This window comes from Cyprinodon tularosa, unplaced genomic scaffold (genome assembly GCF_016077235.1).
Source record: "Cyprinodon tularosa strain WSP-4 unplaced genomic scaffold, ASM1607723v1 ctg689, whole genome shotgun sequence".
Classification (NCBI taxonomy): Eukaryota; Metazoa; Chordata; class Actinopteri; order Cyprinodontiformes; family Cyprinodontidae; genus Cyprinodon; species Cyprinodon tularosa.
Genome location: NW_024039439.1, coordinates 68,493 through 84,803, shown reverse-complemented (window position 1 = coordinate 84,803; position 16,311 = coordinate 68,493). Strand labels below are relative to the sequence as shown.

Below are 16,311 nucleotides of genomic sequence, written 5' to 3'. Positions count from 1 at the left end.
ATTGGAGTATATTATTTTTCAAAGTGTCAGAAATGGATAACAAAACTGCTATTTTCAATGACTACTTATTTTTGTCCAGCTTTAACATCGGTATCGATATCGGTTATCGGCTACATGAGTTTTAAAATATCGGCATATCGGATATCGGCCAAAATCACAATATCGTGCACCCCTATACCAAACAGGAAATACACATAGTGTAGAGCGGATGTAGATTTGACCAATCAGATGCCTCCTGTCTGCGGCACTGTCTGTTGTCACCTACAATTTGGGAGAGGTGCACCAGAGCGTCTGCGATAGGGCCGGGGACGTCTCTGCTTTCATCGCAACACCGACGCAGAGGACCTAGTTTAGAAGTATAAATCACCCTTTATACCACTTTGCAACTGGCCAAAAAAATTGTTTAAACCCGGGAACAATGGGCTTTTAGTGGCAGTGGGAACAGCTAACTGACGCGTGTCTACCCGGGTCAAATGACTCGGCAAGCGACCCTCTTTAAAATCTCCTCCGCTCCGATCGGCATGTTGTGGGAACACCGGAGCATGGTCGACCCGCTAAATTACGTAATACTGTTGAACGCAACGTACGGAACTCAACACGCCGCACCAGCTGCTTCTGATCTAACAAACAGAAACAACTCTGTTTACATTCGATAAACATGGAGCACACCCTGACAATGCACTTGCTTCCTTCCATGCTACTCTCCATTGTTTACTTTCCTGATTTCTGTCACACTGAATCAATGCTGTCACTAGACATGCGGCAGTGGGTGAGATAGAGTAGTGATGGTGAGATGAAGCCTCATGAGGCATTGAACCCTACTCTTGCAGCATTCCTTTCAATAGCTAATATCTAGATTTTCTTTTGCAGCTTAATTATTTCATTATGTTGGACAGGAAATAGAGTAAGAAATAGACCCTCTATGACTTCTCATCGTTCGGTGTCCCAGACTGAGTGATTTATGCAGGTCTTTATGTTGTTTGCATTTGGGTTATATATTCCACCCTTAAGAGTCTGGTGGTGTAGAAAGAGCTGTAAAAATCCAGCCAATTAGCCTGTCCCGTTCTGTCGAGTGAGGCTCTCCCAGGGACAGATAATCTCCTCGGTTCCTAATCGGTCCCGTGAGGCAGGCCTGTTCTCCTCCTCCTCATCCTCAGACTCAATGGGGTAGATCCTGCACTCCGGGGGAATGTCTACTTTGATCTGGAAAAAGCTAGAAGATATCACACAGAGGACTTTGGTTGTCTTTTCAGGTTTGATGGTCAACAATGCTGCTTTTGCTTTAGAAAAAATATATGTCCTAAAACAAATTATTCAAAAATAAAACAAAAACTTTGAACAGAATTTTAACTGTTTGTGTTTAGCTGTAAATAAATACTGAAAGAAAATGTACAGATATTTTGATGTTATACAATGCCATTTTTCTTTAGCTGCCTAGCCTGTTTTTTGTCTCTTGTGTTTTTCCATTATTTCCACCTCCTCTGGGGCTGAATGAGGCACTTTCTTTAAGTGGAAACATCAGTGATGTTTATTATGCTCTCTGCTGATTGCGCAGCATGAACTAAAGTGTTCAATCAGTTTTTAAACCACATGAAGCATCACATCAGATTAAACACTGAGGACAGTGTTTGCCAGTGAAACTTACTTGCCGATTCTCCTGGGGGGAGCGTGGCTGGGCTCCTCCGGCGTGATTGGCTGAATGCGACTGCTTGTCGTGGCTGCTGTGTGGCATTTAGGTGACAGGCTGGCAAACATGGCGGAGGGGCTGCAGCCTCTTTTCAGCAGACGGCGCAACGACAGGGCCATTCGAGACTTGGACAAGCTTCCTCCATCGGGGGCCTGCGCCTCCGTCTTTCCCTCACCCTCACTGGCCTCTAGGCGCCGCTCCGACACCGAGGTGCTGTCTAAGGCCACGCTGATGGGGGACGGACAGACCGGGGTGTGGGCGAGGAAAGGAAGGGAGGGTGAAGCGGTGGCAGAGGGTGGGTCAGGGATTCCAGAGTAAACAGCAAGGTGGGGGACAGGAGTGGTAAACCGGCACAGCTGTGGGGTCAAAGGTCAAAAGACAATAGTGAGAGGAAATCTGTAGAAAGCAAAGCCAGCGTGCCACATGACAGAAATATACTGTCCTACTCTACATAGGAAGGAAGGAAGGAAGGAAGGAAGGAAGGAAGGAAGGAAGGAAGGAAGGAAGGAAGGAAGGAAGGAAGGAAGGAAGGAAGGAAGGAAGGAAGGAAGGAAGGAAGGAAGGAAGGAAGGAAGGAAGGAAGGAAGGGTCCTCAAGAGCAACGTTCAAGATGATTTAATGAGAACAGTTAAAAAACACAAACACATAAAAATGAGGTAATTTATTAAGATTTATTAACTTATGATGGAAGACAAGGGGAACAATGAAAACAGAAAGACAAAGAAATGGATATTGGAGAACAGACATTATGAGATGACACTGAAAAGACAGGAGACTCCTCTGCCCCTGGTTATTTATGTTATATATAATACAGCTCATTATTACTTTATTTATTGTTTTTCATCACAATTTTTTGTTTATCACTGCTGCTGACCTTATCAAGGCTGCACTTTAAAAAATGAAAAAGTCTAGAGAGCTGTTCTTAACGAAATTTCTTTTTGTTTACACTTCTGTGTACAAAATGACAAAATAAATTCTGTCCCTCTCTATTTTATTTAGATGTTGTTAAATTAAAGTCTTAGCCTCTCACTGGGGTTGGATTATAATTAGTATATACACGTTTGTTATTATAGCCAACATATTTCTATAGGAATCATTACCCAGATATCTGTGTTTTTCCATGTTAAAACGAGTGCTACTCTTGGGTTTCAGCTAAAACCTGACGGAAAATCAGGGGTTTAAAAAGTGACTTGGTTTTCTTTTTTTTTAGTGTGGCATCTTTGTTTAAACCAGAAAAGAGCGCCATCTGTGTGATCCTCCACCAGTTTTTGCACCATTAATGGAGAAATGCTAACACTAGCCTGCCTAGCTATAACCATACTAACACTAGCCTGCATAGCTATAACCATGCTAACATTAGGCTGCCTAGCTACGTATGACCATGCTAACATTAGCCTGTCAAGCTATAACCATGCTAACATTAGGCTGCCTAGCTATAACCTTGCTAACATTAGCCTGCCTAGCGATAACCATGCTAACATAAGGCTGCCTAGCTAGAACCACGCTAACATTAGCCTGTCTGGCTATAACCATGCTAACATTAGCCTGTCTGGCTATAACCATGCTAAGATTAGCCTGCCAAGCTATAACCATGCTAACATTAGGCTGCCTAGCTATAACCAGGCTAACATTAGCCTGTCTGGCTATAACCATGCTAACATTAGGCTGCCTAGCTAGAACCACGCTAACATTAGCCTATCTGGCTATAACCATGCTAACATTAGCCTGTCTGGCTATAACCATGCTAACATTAGCCTGCCTAGCTATAACCATGCTAACATTAGGCTGCCTAGCTATAACCAGGCTAACATTAGCCTGTCTGGCTATAACCATGCTAACATTAGGCTGCCTAGCTAGAACCACGCGAACATTAGCCTGTCTGGCTATAACCATGCTAACTTTAGCCTGTCTGGCTATAACCATGCTAACATGAGCCTGCCTAGCTATAACCATGCTAACATTAGGCTGCCTGGCTATCATCGTGCTAAAATTGGTCCACTTTCTGGCTATAACCATGCTAACATTAGGCTGCCTAGCTAGAACCACGCTAACATTAGCCTGTCTGGCTATAACCATGCTAACATTAGCCTGCCTAGCTATAACCATGCTAACATTAGGCTGCCTGGCTATCACCGTGCTAAAATTGGTTTACTTTCCTATCATCATGCTAACATTAGCCCGCCTTGCTATCATCACATTAACATTAGCCTGAGTTGCTATCATCGTGCTAACATTAGCCCGCCTTGCTATCATCATATTAACATTAGCCTGTGTTGCTATTATCATGCTAACATTAGCCAGTTTTGCTAGCATTACCCAGGCTGGCTATCATCATGCTAACATTAGCCCGCCGTGCTATCATTATATTAACTTTAGCCTGCGTTGCTATCATTATGCTAACATTAGCCCTAATGTTGCCAACCATCTATCCAGAAGGATCCAGGTTATGACTCCTTTGATATACAGGTGCTGGTCATAAAATTAGAATATCATGAAAAAGTAGATTGATTTCAGTAATTCCATTTAAAAAGTGAAACTTGTATATTATATTCATACATTACATACAAACTCATATATTTCAGATGTTTATTTTGTTTAATTTTGATGATTACAAATGACAACAAATGAAAATCTCAAATTCATCATATCAGAAAATTAGAATATTGTGAAAAGGTTCAAAATTGATGGCCCCTGGTGCCACACTCTAATCAGCTAATTAACTCAAACCACCTGCAAAAGCCTTTAAATGGTCTTTCAGTCTAGTTCTATAGGCTACACAATCATGGGGAAGACTGCTGACTTGACAGTTGTCCAAAAGACGACCATCGACACCTTGCACAAGGAGGGCAAGACACAAAAGGTCATCGCTAAAGAGGCTGGCTGTTCACAGAGCTCAGTGTCCAAGCACATTAATAGAGAGGCGAAGGGAAGGAAAAGATGTGGTTGAAAAAAGTGTACAAGCAAGAGAGATAACCGCACCCTGGAGAGGATTGTGAAACAAAACCCATTCAAAAATGTGGGGGAGATTCACAAAGAGTGGACTGCAGCTGGAGTGAGTGCTTCAAGAACCACCACACACAGACGTATGAAAGACATGGGTTTCTGCTGTCGCATTCCTTGTGTCAAGCCACTCTTGAACCACAGACAGCGTCAGAAGCGTCTTGCCTGGGCTAAAGAGAAACAGGACTGGACTGCTGGTGAGTGGTCCAAAGTCATGTTCTCTGATGAAAGTAAATTTTGCATTTCCTTTGGAAATCAAGGTCCCAGAGTCTGGAGGAAAAGAAGAGAGGCACTTCATCCACGTTGCTTGAAGTCCAGTGTAAAGTTTCCACAGTCAGTGATGGTTTGGGGTGCCATGTCATCTGCTGGTGTTGGTCCATTGTGTTTTCTGAGGTCCAGGGTCAACGCAGCCACATACCAGGAAGTTTTAGAGCACTTCATGCTTCCTGCAGCTGACCAACTTTTTGGAGATGCAGATTTCATTTTCCAACAGGACTTGGCACCTGCACACAGTGCCAAAGCTACCAGTACCTGGTTACCTGGACTTAATTGGCCAGCAAACTCTCCTGACCTTAACCCCATAGAAAATCTATGGGGTATTGTGAAGAAGAAGATGCAATACACCAGACCCAACAATTCAGAAGAGCTAAAAGCCACTATTAGAGCAACCTGGGCTATCATAACACCTGAGCAGTGCCACAGACTGATCGACTCCATGCCACGCCGCATTGCTGCAGTAATACAGGCCAAAGGAGGCCCAACTAAATACTGAGTGCTGTACATGCTCATACTTTTCATGTTCATACTTTTCAGTTGGCCAACATTTCTATAAATCCTTTGTTTTTATTGGTCTTCAGTAATATTCTAATTTTCTGATATGATGAATTTGAGATTTTAATTTGTTGTCATTTGTAATCATCAAAATTAAACAAAATAAACATCTGAAATATATGAGTTTGTATGTAATGTATGAATATAATATACAAGTTTCACTTTTTAAATGGAATTACTGAAATCAATCTACTTTTTCATGATATTCTAATTTTATGACCAGCACCTGTATTTCACAGTAGATGTATTTCCTCAAAGTAATAGCTTTACTATCATATATTTCTTTTTTTTATTATTGCCAAAATTCGAGAGCAAAATGTATGGTGTTAGAATTCTGCCAAAAGTCCACAAGCACAAAAACTCCTTTGAGCATTCCCCAATGAAGTAAAGCTGCTCCTAGGAATATTTATTGCATTTGTGGACTTTTGGCAGAATGCTGACACCATAAAAAGGAAGTTTATCTAAATATTAACAGCTTTAATTGAAAAAAATTAGACATTGCAAAAGTAAAAAAGCAGACATTCTAATCCTTGTCGCTGAACAGGAGGGGTTTTCACTTGGAATGGCGAGGACCCATCTCCTTGCCCTGCTTGCTGAGTTTGCTCATGACCTGTGTAATATCAACGGGGGCACTGGCGGCCATCTTGGCCCTTTGCTCCTGCTCCTGCTGCCGGATGATGATGGGGCTGAGGCTGGGCCGTCTGTTCCTGGCGTTCTGCTCCAGCTGGACTTCACTGGGGTAAAAGAAAACAAAGTTAATTTTCTGATGGGGATCTTGTTAAAGTCGTAGGGAAGTCATATTTAAATGTCAGATCATTCTGGCTTAAACATGTATATAAATGTACTCTTTATCAGACGATATTGTTCCAAAAGTTAGAAAAATAATCCTGTCTTAAAATCAGGTTGTTGTTTTTTTTGTTATCTTCTGCAGGCCAGTTAGTTCTACGTCAGCCTGAACACATTAATTTGGCCAATCATATATCAACGGTCATCTGTCAATCAAATTTTTTCGGTCATAGCTTCTTGATCCATATGTCGCAGCTAATATACGCAACGGTTGAAACCAGAATCCTTTCCTTTCCCACTGAGTTGCATCCCAGTGTTCACGGGGATGGACGTCTGTATCTTCGGCAGGCGTAGAGCTAACAGAACTGGCAGCGTTGCGAGGCAAGGGCTCAAACATGTACGGATGGAAGCCTTCTACACCAAACCAAGCTTCTGCCGCCCTGGCGTCCTCTTCCACAACATCTTCGTCCCCGCTTTCCTCCTCTAAATAAAAAATGGATGACTGAGGAGACTCATCCACGACCTCCCACACTAAACTCTCCTCCTCTTGCATGTTTCCGCTGTCCATAGCGTTCCTTGACAGCGTAGTTTCTAAGTCACCAATTTAGTGCTACTTGGTCCCAATGGAATTTCCCATTGGGAACCTACTAGCGCTAAGTTGCTAACTGGTTAGCAAGATGCTTCCGACAAACCGGCCACAACCAAACTTGCTTGCGAACCTTCCGTCACAACAATCCCGCCCCCTTGATAACGACCAATCACATTCACTTTATGCACATGCGTAAACTCGGGCACCATTCAGGAGAATTCGGGAGAAGCGGTTGGAACAGCTGTTTTCTTACGACCTTAATGAGGCAAATTAAACCTTTTTTTTTGTCAAATTCAAATATATTTAAAAGATCCAAAAGCTTTTGCTCACTTGAATCTGTGCCCATCAGGACAGATGGCTTTCTTTAAGGTTTCCTTAAACACTGGAGATTTTAGGTAACGCCCATAAGAGTCCTGCAAGGAAAGAACGGAAGAAAGAAAGGTGCCCATCAATCACGAGAGGTGAATAAAGGTTTAACTATAATGACTCATCTCCAAATTATGCAGGGGTTTTGTTTTCTTTTTTGCTTCCAGTGACAGCTTCATTATCAAACAAACACGGCCACTCCTGAGGCCCGACTCCTGATGTGTTCACTGACCTTCTTCATTAGCATGTAGATGTGAGTCTGGGCTGCATCCAGTACGTATCTGTGTGGGTGCTTCAGACCCTTCACTGTGATCTCCATTGTTTTTCCATCGATGTTGATCCACCGCGGAGCACCACGTGCCAAAAATGTCCTAGGAAAAAAATGCGGAAGAAGTAAAGATAAGACTTTTTAAAGCTGGGATGTACTGTAAAGGTATTTTCTTAACGAGTGCCCACTCACAGACCTAAAACAAATAGAAATCTAAAATGAGTGTAAAGATTCTGACAGTAGGACTAAAGATTTTTTAGAATATAGACACCAAAACAAAAGATCGTAGAAAAAGAAGATATTTAGACAATACTTATAAATATGTTCTGCTTTCTCTTTCATTGCCACAGCTGTGCCCCACTTCAGATCCTCACAGCCTTCCCAGAACGCCAAATTTTCACCTAAAAATACCCAGAAAAGTTGAATTAGGCATTAAAGTTCATACTTTTGTTGCTCATTTGTTGTAAATACAATCCTTACCGCTGAATTCCTTCTTCAGGAAGAGTCTGAAATCATCTCGCCCTCGAGGATCTGAGAGCAGCTCCTTAAAGCTGAACGTCCACCTCTCCACACGCATCTTGGTTGGTATTTCCACACTATGGCACAAAGTAAAACCCCATAGAAGTAAAATGAGGCTGTTTAACAAGCCCAGTATTCAGAGAACGGTGTGGTCATTGGCCAACTCACTTAGGCATGTTCAGGGCCCAGAATGTTGTATCGTCAGTTAGCCATGGGTTGCTGGGAAGACACTTGGAGAGGAATGGGTCGTGACCACTATAGGTGGAGCAATACTTCACCAGTCTGTAATATAGGAGATAAGGACTTTATCAGTCTTTGTCCTTCTAAGGATTTCCTCATAAAATTCTTGGGTAAGAATCGTAATCATTCAGCCGTTGCCTGTTTGTTCTGTCCGACCGTTTGCTTGTTTAGTCACAGAATGCTTTGCAGGAGGAAGGAAGGAACGAAAGACCAAAGGAAAACACTAATGAAGGTACGAACGAATGAAGGAACGAGCGAACCAAGGAACAAACCAAGGAACGAACTAACAAACCAAGGAATGAACAAACAAACAAAAACAAGCAAAGGAACTAACGAACAAAGGAAACAAGAAAGAAACTAAGAAACAAACCAATAAACAAAGCAAGAAAGGAACGGACCAAGGAATAAAGGAAGGCAGGAACCAAAAAGGAACGAATGAACAAAGGAAGGAAGGAACGAACAAACTAACGAACGACGAACAAAGGAAACAAGAAAGAAACAAACCAATAAACACAGCAAGAAAGGAATGGACCAATGAATAAAGGAAGGAAGGAACCAAAAAGGAACGAATGAACAAAGGAAGGAACGATTGAACAAAGGAAATAACAAAGGAAAACATTAACAAACCAAGGAACGAACGAACCAAGGCATGAACAAACAAACAAAGGAAGGAGCGAACAAATGAACGAACATGAGCCTAAGGAGATTTAAAACGCACCAAATGCACCAAGATACTTAAGGCAGGAACTCTCCTGACCTGAAGGGGACGGGCAACCCTTTTTCAGGTCAAGAACTTTTTACTCAGACTGGAAGAGCAGATCTCCAGCCAGCTGCTACCCAATCGGCTGTAACCCCTCCCAGCCTCTTGGCGGAGGTGTTCCAGACATGTTTAATCTGGAGGAGGCCAAGGCTCAGGGCATACTGAAGGACCATGTCTCTGAGGTAGCTCCGGACTGCCTCGGGGTTCCCGCAGCAGAGCTGGAGCAGGTGTCTGCAGAGAGGGAGGTCTGGGAGTTTCTCCTGAGACTGCGACCCAGTCCAGATTACAACGAATACAAGATTTAAGACAAGTTGAACTATGTTTTATGTTTATTCCGATTAAGCTGAAATTGCTTAGAAGGACCAATCAGAGTTTCCTCCTCGAATGTATTCTGGATTGGTGCACCCCCTTCCCCACCTGTTGCTGTGTAGAGTCAATCAGTATGAGAGTTCAATGATTGCAGGAATAAAATGTTTTGTTTTAAGGTTACAATGCAGTCACTAGGGGATCTTCAAGGACATAGTGGAACCTCCTGTTTCTTCATGAACAAACCACTGGCAACAGACACATGTCCCTGCTAGCAAGGGAGGACTCTTCAGACTGCGATTCTCAATTCAGAAGAAAATGAGTATAGACTTGTGTCCTTGCTAAGTATGTTCTTGAGAAGAACCCAGGGAAGTCTGGACTCTGGGAGAACGGGAGCACGCAGAATAAATCTGGGTCAATTGGAACAGAAGCGTACTGATGACATCACCACATTCAAAGCTAGTCTGGAGCTGCATTTCACCTCCTGTTATTAATAGTCTCTAGATAATAAATTATGACATTTCTTCATTTATTGGGGGGAAAATAATTAACACAATCAGATAAACACCAAAAAAAAAAATATATATATATATATATATATATATATATAGGAATCTCAATGATTGATTTTTTAACTATTTATTTTTTATGGTTCACCTGCAAAGAAGCATTTGACCACCTGGTTATCCTTGGCTGTGTGCTTCGGCTCAATGTCATGCTGGAAGACCCAGCCTCCACCAATCTTCAATGCTCTAACTGAAACAAATGCCCCGTTCATCCTTTCCTTAATACATTGCAGTCGCCCTGTCCTATGTGCAGAAAAACACCCCCAAAGCATGATGTTACCACCCCCATGCTTCACAGTAGGGATGGCGGGATGGTATTTATCATTCTTCTTCCTCCAAACACGGTCAGTGGAATTATGACCAAAAACTTCTACTTTGGTCTCATCTGACCACATGACTTTCTCCCATAACTCCTCTGCATCATCCAGATGGTCATTGGCAAACTTAAGACGGGCCTTGACATGTGCTGGTTTAAGCAGGGGAACCTTCTGTGCCATGAATGATTTCCAGCCATGATGTCTTTGTGTGTTACCAACAGTAACCATGGAAACGGTGGTCCTCTGCACTGTCGCTACAATCAGTCTGACTGTATGAGTGCCTTGAGATGACGTGTGTTGTGAATAAACTAATCTGAATTGAAGAGAGTTAACTAAATGGGACTTCTATGTTCCAGGTATCAGAGTGCAGGTGATATAACTCTAAGGCTGTCTTACGCGCCAATGGACACAGATGACTTCACTCTGGGCCTCATGATGGATTGCTGGGTGAAGATCATCTACAGCAGGGGAGGCAAAGCAAAAGAAAGGACCATGTTTAGCTGATCCATAAAGCAAGAGGCAAAAGTTGTAAAAGTGAAAACCAAACTTACAATTCTCTCGTAGTCGTCCGGTGTTTGTGTCTGAGGATAAAAACGGGTACAAGACATTAAAGCCCATATTTTAACTATTAAGGTGGTTTAATTTTTATTCAAATTAGTATTGGAGGTTAGAAAGAGATTGTGCAGGTTGCTATATGTAACAGCAGGTTGAAAACAATAGAGCCATGGGGAAATGCCTGTAGTGGAGAAAAGAACAAAAGCAAAAAAAAAGGAATCAATATCAAAAGCAAGTAAAATCCCATGCAGGTTCATTCCCGCATTAGAGGCTCATACTGGTTATAAGCTGATTGAGAAGAATTATGATCATGTAGGTCAGCCAGAGACTCACCTGTTACCTCGTCTGCATTAGGATCGGTTCTCCGCTCCAGCCCATAGTCCATGGCACTCACCGTCCCTGGCTGAGCACACATTACAAAAAGACAATTACCGCATTTTCACGACTATAAGGCGCACTTAAACGTCTTTTTTCCCCCTCAAAATGTGCGGTGCGCCCTTTGGTGCGGTGCGCCCTATGTGTGTTGTAACTGCGACTTTTGAGACCACCTCATTGAGGAGATGATGAAAGAGTGGCTGAATGTAAGGAGACCAGGTGGTTTTTTTCCACTCATCACCATCGCTGTTAATATGTGACTCCATGCGTGCCCATCTCACAGCTGATGTCAAAAACATGGGGAAACAAATTAACGCTGTGCTCGCTGTTCAACCGCTCGACATCGGTGTGAACCGGACCCAGCAGGTGCAGCAGAAGCAGCGAGTTTACATGCAAAGTCAATGGTTGACGCGCGTATAGGTGCAGCAAAAGGTCCCGCAGCGCGTTTTGAGCTGCAGGTGCAGCACGTCGGGAGCGTTTAAGCATCTGACGCACCGCCAACGCGCTGCTGCTGCTTGAGATGGAAAAATTGAAGTTTTGCTGCTGGACGCGCCGCATCAACCAATCAGAGAAGCTGATCTGGGAGCTGACAGCAAGACAGACACAGCGCTCTGATGACATATATTAACGCAAATGAAACGGGCTGGATGGATGAGGAGATGATGAAAGGCAGGTGTATGTGAGGAGACCAGGTGCTTTTTTCCACGCATCACCATCGCTGCGTGCCCATCTCACAGCCGATGTGAAAAAAAGGTGAATCAAATGAACGCTGTGCTCGCTGTTATCCCGGGGGTCTAACAAAGGAACTTCAACCGCTCGACATCGGTGTGAAGCGGCCGTTCAAAGTAAGGCTGCGAGCGGCGTGGGAGCGATGGATGACAGACGGAGACCACAGTTTCAGGATAAGTGGAAGGCAGCGCCGGGCAAGTTACGCCACAGTTTGCGGATGGATTGTTGATGCTTGGACTAACGTGTCTGCTGGCTCTGTTGTTCAAGCTTTTGCAAAAGCCGGCATTATTTCTGAGGAGCCGCGCTGCACGGAAAATGACTCTCACAGCGAAGAAGGGGAAACTGGCATGCCTGATTTAGCGCAGCTGTTTAATTCAGAAACAGAGGATGATGACTTTGATGGGTTTGATTAATACTTTGTAATAAATACATGAATAAAGCACAATCATACTCAGTTTTGCTCCCGCTCTATTTTTCTACCTGAAAACTTAATTCAACAGCAGCCTCTGGGCGGGTCTCCTCCTCTTCACCGCGGTGGCTGGCAGGTGTTTTTTCATCTAAATAATCTAAATCTTGCAGCTATATTTGCTGTGATCAGTGGGAATAAAGTAGTTTTAATATGTTTTTAAGTGAGAAAGACCACCTGAAAACTTAATAATTGCAGTCAGTTCATCCAGATTATTATCGTGCCTATACTATTTCTGTCGGAGGCGCTCAGACCCCCACATACCAGCGGTGCACCGACAGTAAATCCCTTCAACAGCAGCCTCACCGCGGCGGCTGGCAGGTGTTTTTCATCTAAACAATTTAAACTGCAGGCACCAGGATACCGGCAATAAAAGCGAACATATTCCGTCGGCAGGTTTCAGGATTTTAAGTTAATTTAGGAGTGATCACAGCGCTGTGTCATCTGCGATGTTGGTCTGTCTCACGGCCAGCTGCCAGGTTTGATTAATACTTTGTAATAAATACATGAATAAGGCACAGTCATACTCAGTTTTGCCCCCGCTGTATTTTTAAATACGCAGTAGAGGTATTTAAAGGTAGTAGAGGACATTTACCTGTATATAAAAAACGCGCCCTATAGTCCGGTGCGCCTTATGTGTGTGTTAAATACAGAAATGGGACACATAACTGAGAGTGCGCCTTTTAGTACGGTGCGCCTTATGGTTGTGAAAATACGGTAGACGCTACAGGTTTAGCAAATGACCAATTAAACAGAACTGCCGGCTTGTATCTGATGCTAATTAACAGCCGAGTCTGTGTAATGCTTTTTGGAGCCGTTGTAGACAGCGATGCATGTTCTTTCACCTTAAAATATTTTACCACAAATCAAGATCAGGTATAATAAATAAAGATGTTATTTTAAAAAAAAAGGAGAAAAAGAAAGAATGTTCAACATAACACATTTTGGGAGTAATTTCTCAAACTACAATCCCTAAATACATGTTTGAAACGCTTTTCCAAGCGTCTTTGGTTCTTGGTAAAGAGAAGCTCAGAGGATCATTTAGTCTTTAGATTTTCCTCAAAGAAAACCAAAAAACAAGCTAATATTTGATTTAAAATCTTAAAAAAATAAAATAAAATGTTAGCCGTTTCTGTTTTTCTATCAAGGATGAGAGAAAATTAAAATAACTTGGATGCTAGAAGGAATCCCACAATGCTTTGCATGAAACGGATATTAACACAAAACCACAATTTCTTCCCTGCTCACCTGTTAATGTTCTCACTTCATGTGTTTTGGGTTTCATAATTTAAAGCTTCAGCCGCTCACTACATTTGAGCATTTTTTTCAAAGTTGGAAAAATGCAAACCCCCCCATGAAAAACACACGCAATATAATTTCCCAAAATAGTCATGAGAAATGTATAAATTGTGCAGAATATTTTTATTTTTTTTATTTTCATATCTCCCTCTCGTCACTAGGGGGAACCCCCGCTTCCCGCGGCCATGTCACTAAGCCCCTGCCATGCTTCACTATTGGCTCACAATCGTACGCGTTGTCTTCTGCTTTATCCGGGTCGCCTGGGCAACAATCTCGGCAGAGTCTCCCAGAGTTGCCTCTCCACAGACTGCTGGGGGAAGACTGAGGCGCCCCCAGGTCAGCAGAGAGACGTAGTCCCTCCAGCGTGTCCACGTTAGGGGTGTAAATAATAATCGTTTTGTATCGATGCATCGATCCAAAAGCCGACGATCCGATGCATCGACACGTCCGCAAGATAATCGATTCATGTTTTTTTTTTCCTCCGGTCTATTTTTATCCATTTGCTCCTGGGCGTAATTCTCCCTCCCGTGCTGCGGTGGCGCTAAACCTATTCTGCCCTCCTACCGCGCTTCCTGGTTATACTCTTACAGCAGTTTGTTGCAGCAAGCCTCACACAGACCTTTTTAAAATATGCTCAGTATTGAAGCGTGGTCTGAGCTACACACTGTGGGTCTAGATACGGCCGAGGCGGTGAGGAAGTGGGGGCGAGTTTAGTCCGACGACGGAGGGACATGAGGGCCAAAAAGAGCGGAGATCCAGGTGGAAAAAGGGTCCCAGCGTTCTCGCGCACCTCGCTCTTCTGGCGGGTCAAACTTCACGAGTTGTTTTCCGCAATTTCGGTCATAAAAACAAAACAAGCCGGCCTCCTGTCTGCGGCACTGTTTGCGGTCAGCTACAATCTGGGAGAGGAGCAGCGGAGCGTCTCTCAAGGGGGCGGTGATGTCAACACTCTGGAGCCTTCTTCTTCTTCTTTTTTTTAATGGCGGTTGGCAAACAACTTATAGGTGCATTACCGCCACCTTCCAGAATGGAGTATGGACCAGACAAACTATTATATTCTCCCTAAAATACCCGTTCTTCTTAGAAAATTAAAAAATACTACCAAAAACTACATCCCCAGATGACCTTTGAAACAATTCCCTTATATCTAGTTTATTTTTATTCCTGTCTAACTCTCTAAGCAACATCTCTCTTTCCTGAGTATATTTATTACTAAAAAAATATGTTGGACAGTTTCTCTGGAGCCTAGGTATTGCATTGAACTCATTACACTGATATTGTGCAGTATTTTTGCAGTATTTTTTGATGCAACTTTTCTACTTCTGTTATTTGCTGTTGTTTCTCAAGAAAATGCATAATGATATTACAGCTTTCATTGATTTATTTCAAACTTGAAACTTTGTTTAGCCTGTAAGGTGTAAAAAAAAAAAATAATAATAAAAAAAAATTAACAGATTAATCGATTAATCGAATCGAATCGTCGTGTATTCTTGAGTATCGAAAATAATCGAATCGTTGGGTCAGGAAATCGATACTGAATCGAATCGCCATGATGGATGTGATTTACATCCCTAGTCCACGTATTTAGTGACTTTTGCAGAATCACTCAAAATCCCATCACTCGGACAGAGAGCATCTGTGAACATGACATTTCCCTAACTGTGAGCTTTACAGTACAATTTATACAGAGATTAAATTTGTGGCCCAGAAAGCAACTGGTTTGTTTCTGTTTTAAAAGATTCAGAAAAAACATCCATGTTTTCCCTCCGCTGTCATCTAACCAGTGTTGGGCACGTTACTTTGAAAAAGTAATTAGTTATAGTTACTAGTTACTTCTCCCAAAAAGTAATTGAGTTAGTAACTGAGTTACTCCACAATAAAAGTAACTAGTTACTAGTAAAAGTAACTATTGCGCTACTTTTGCGAGTGTATGAAATTAATAACTGGGGATGTCTAATTCTGAAATCCTGTGTTTGGGTTGTTATAGATACTGCAACATCTATCTATATCTATCTATTCCATCCATCCATCCATCATCCATCCATCCATCCATCCATCATCCATCCATCCATCCATCATCCATCATCCATCCATCATCCATCCATCCATCATCCATCCATCCATCCATCATCCATCCATCCATCCATCATCCATCCATCCATCATCCATCCATCCATCCATCCATCATCCATCCATCCATCCATCATCCATCCATCCATCCATCATCCATCCATCATCCATCCATCATCCATCCATCCATCCATCATCCATCCATCATCCATCCATCATCCATCCATCCATCATCCATTATCCATCCATCATCCATCCATCCATCATCCATCCATCCATCCATCATCCATCCATCCATCCATCATCCATCCATCCATCCATCCATCATCCATCCATCCATCCATCATCCATCATCCATCCATCATCCATCCATCCATCATCCATCCATCCATCCATCATCCATCCATCCATCCATCATCCATCCATCCATCATCCATCCATCCATCCATCCATCATCCATCCATCCATCCATCATCCATCCATCCATCCATCATCCATCCATCATCCATCCATCATCCATCCATCCATCCATCATCCATCCATCATCCATCCATCATCCATCCATCCATCCATCATCCATTA

The 16,311-nt window shown here is 42.7% G+C and overlaps 1 protein-coding gene across 2 annotated transcripts in view; it reads right to left on the bottom strand.

Annotated features, from left to right (window-relative positions):
- Nucleotides 1–1,050: 1,050 nt before the first annotated feature.
- The window catches only part of LOC119771742 (regulator of G-protein signaling 9-like), a 38,736-nt gene continuing 23,475 nt past the window's right edge, over nucleotides 1,051–16,311 (bottom strand). Inside the window, exons 9-19 of one of the 2 annotated variants that reach the window (XM_038267863.1) lie at nucleotides 11,131–11,193; nucleotides 10,787–10,816; nucleotides 10,632–10,693; nucleotides 8,215–8,328; nucleotides 8,008–8,123; nucleotides 7,841–7,928; nucleotides 7,492–7,630; nucleotides 7,224–7,306; nucleotides 6,129–6,252; nucleotides 1,646–2,043; nucleotides 1,051–1,213 (exon numbers count right to left, since the gene is read on the bottom strand). In XM_038267863.1, the coding sequence (XP_038123791.1) occupies nucleotides 1,051–1,213; nucleotides 1,646–2,043; nucleotides 6,129–6,252; nucleotides 7,224–7,306; nucleotides 7,492–7,630; nucleotides 7,841–7,928; nucleotides 8,008–8,123; nucleotides 8,215–8,328; nucleotides 10,632–10,693; nucleotides 10,787–10,816; nucleotides 11,131–11,193 (1,380 nt within the window). Of the gene's footprint in view, nucleotides 1,214–1,645; nucleotides 2,044–5,753; nucleotides 6,253–7,223; nucleotides 7,307–7,491; nucleotides 7,631–7,840; nucleotides 7,929–8,007; nucleotides 8,124–8,214; nucleotides 8,329–10,631; nucleotides 10,694–10,786; nucleotides 10,817–11,130; nucleotides 11,194–16,311 lie in introns of those variants that run through there. The other variant, XM_038267864.1, reaches the window with a different exon arrangement.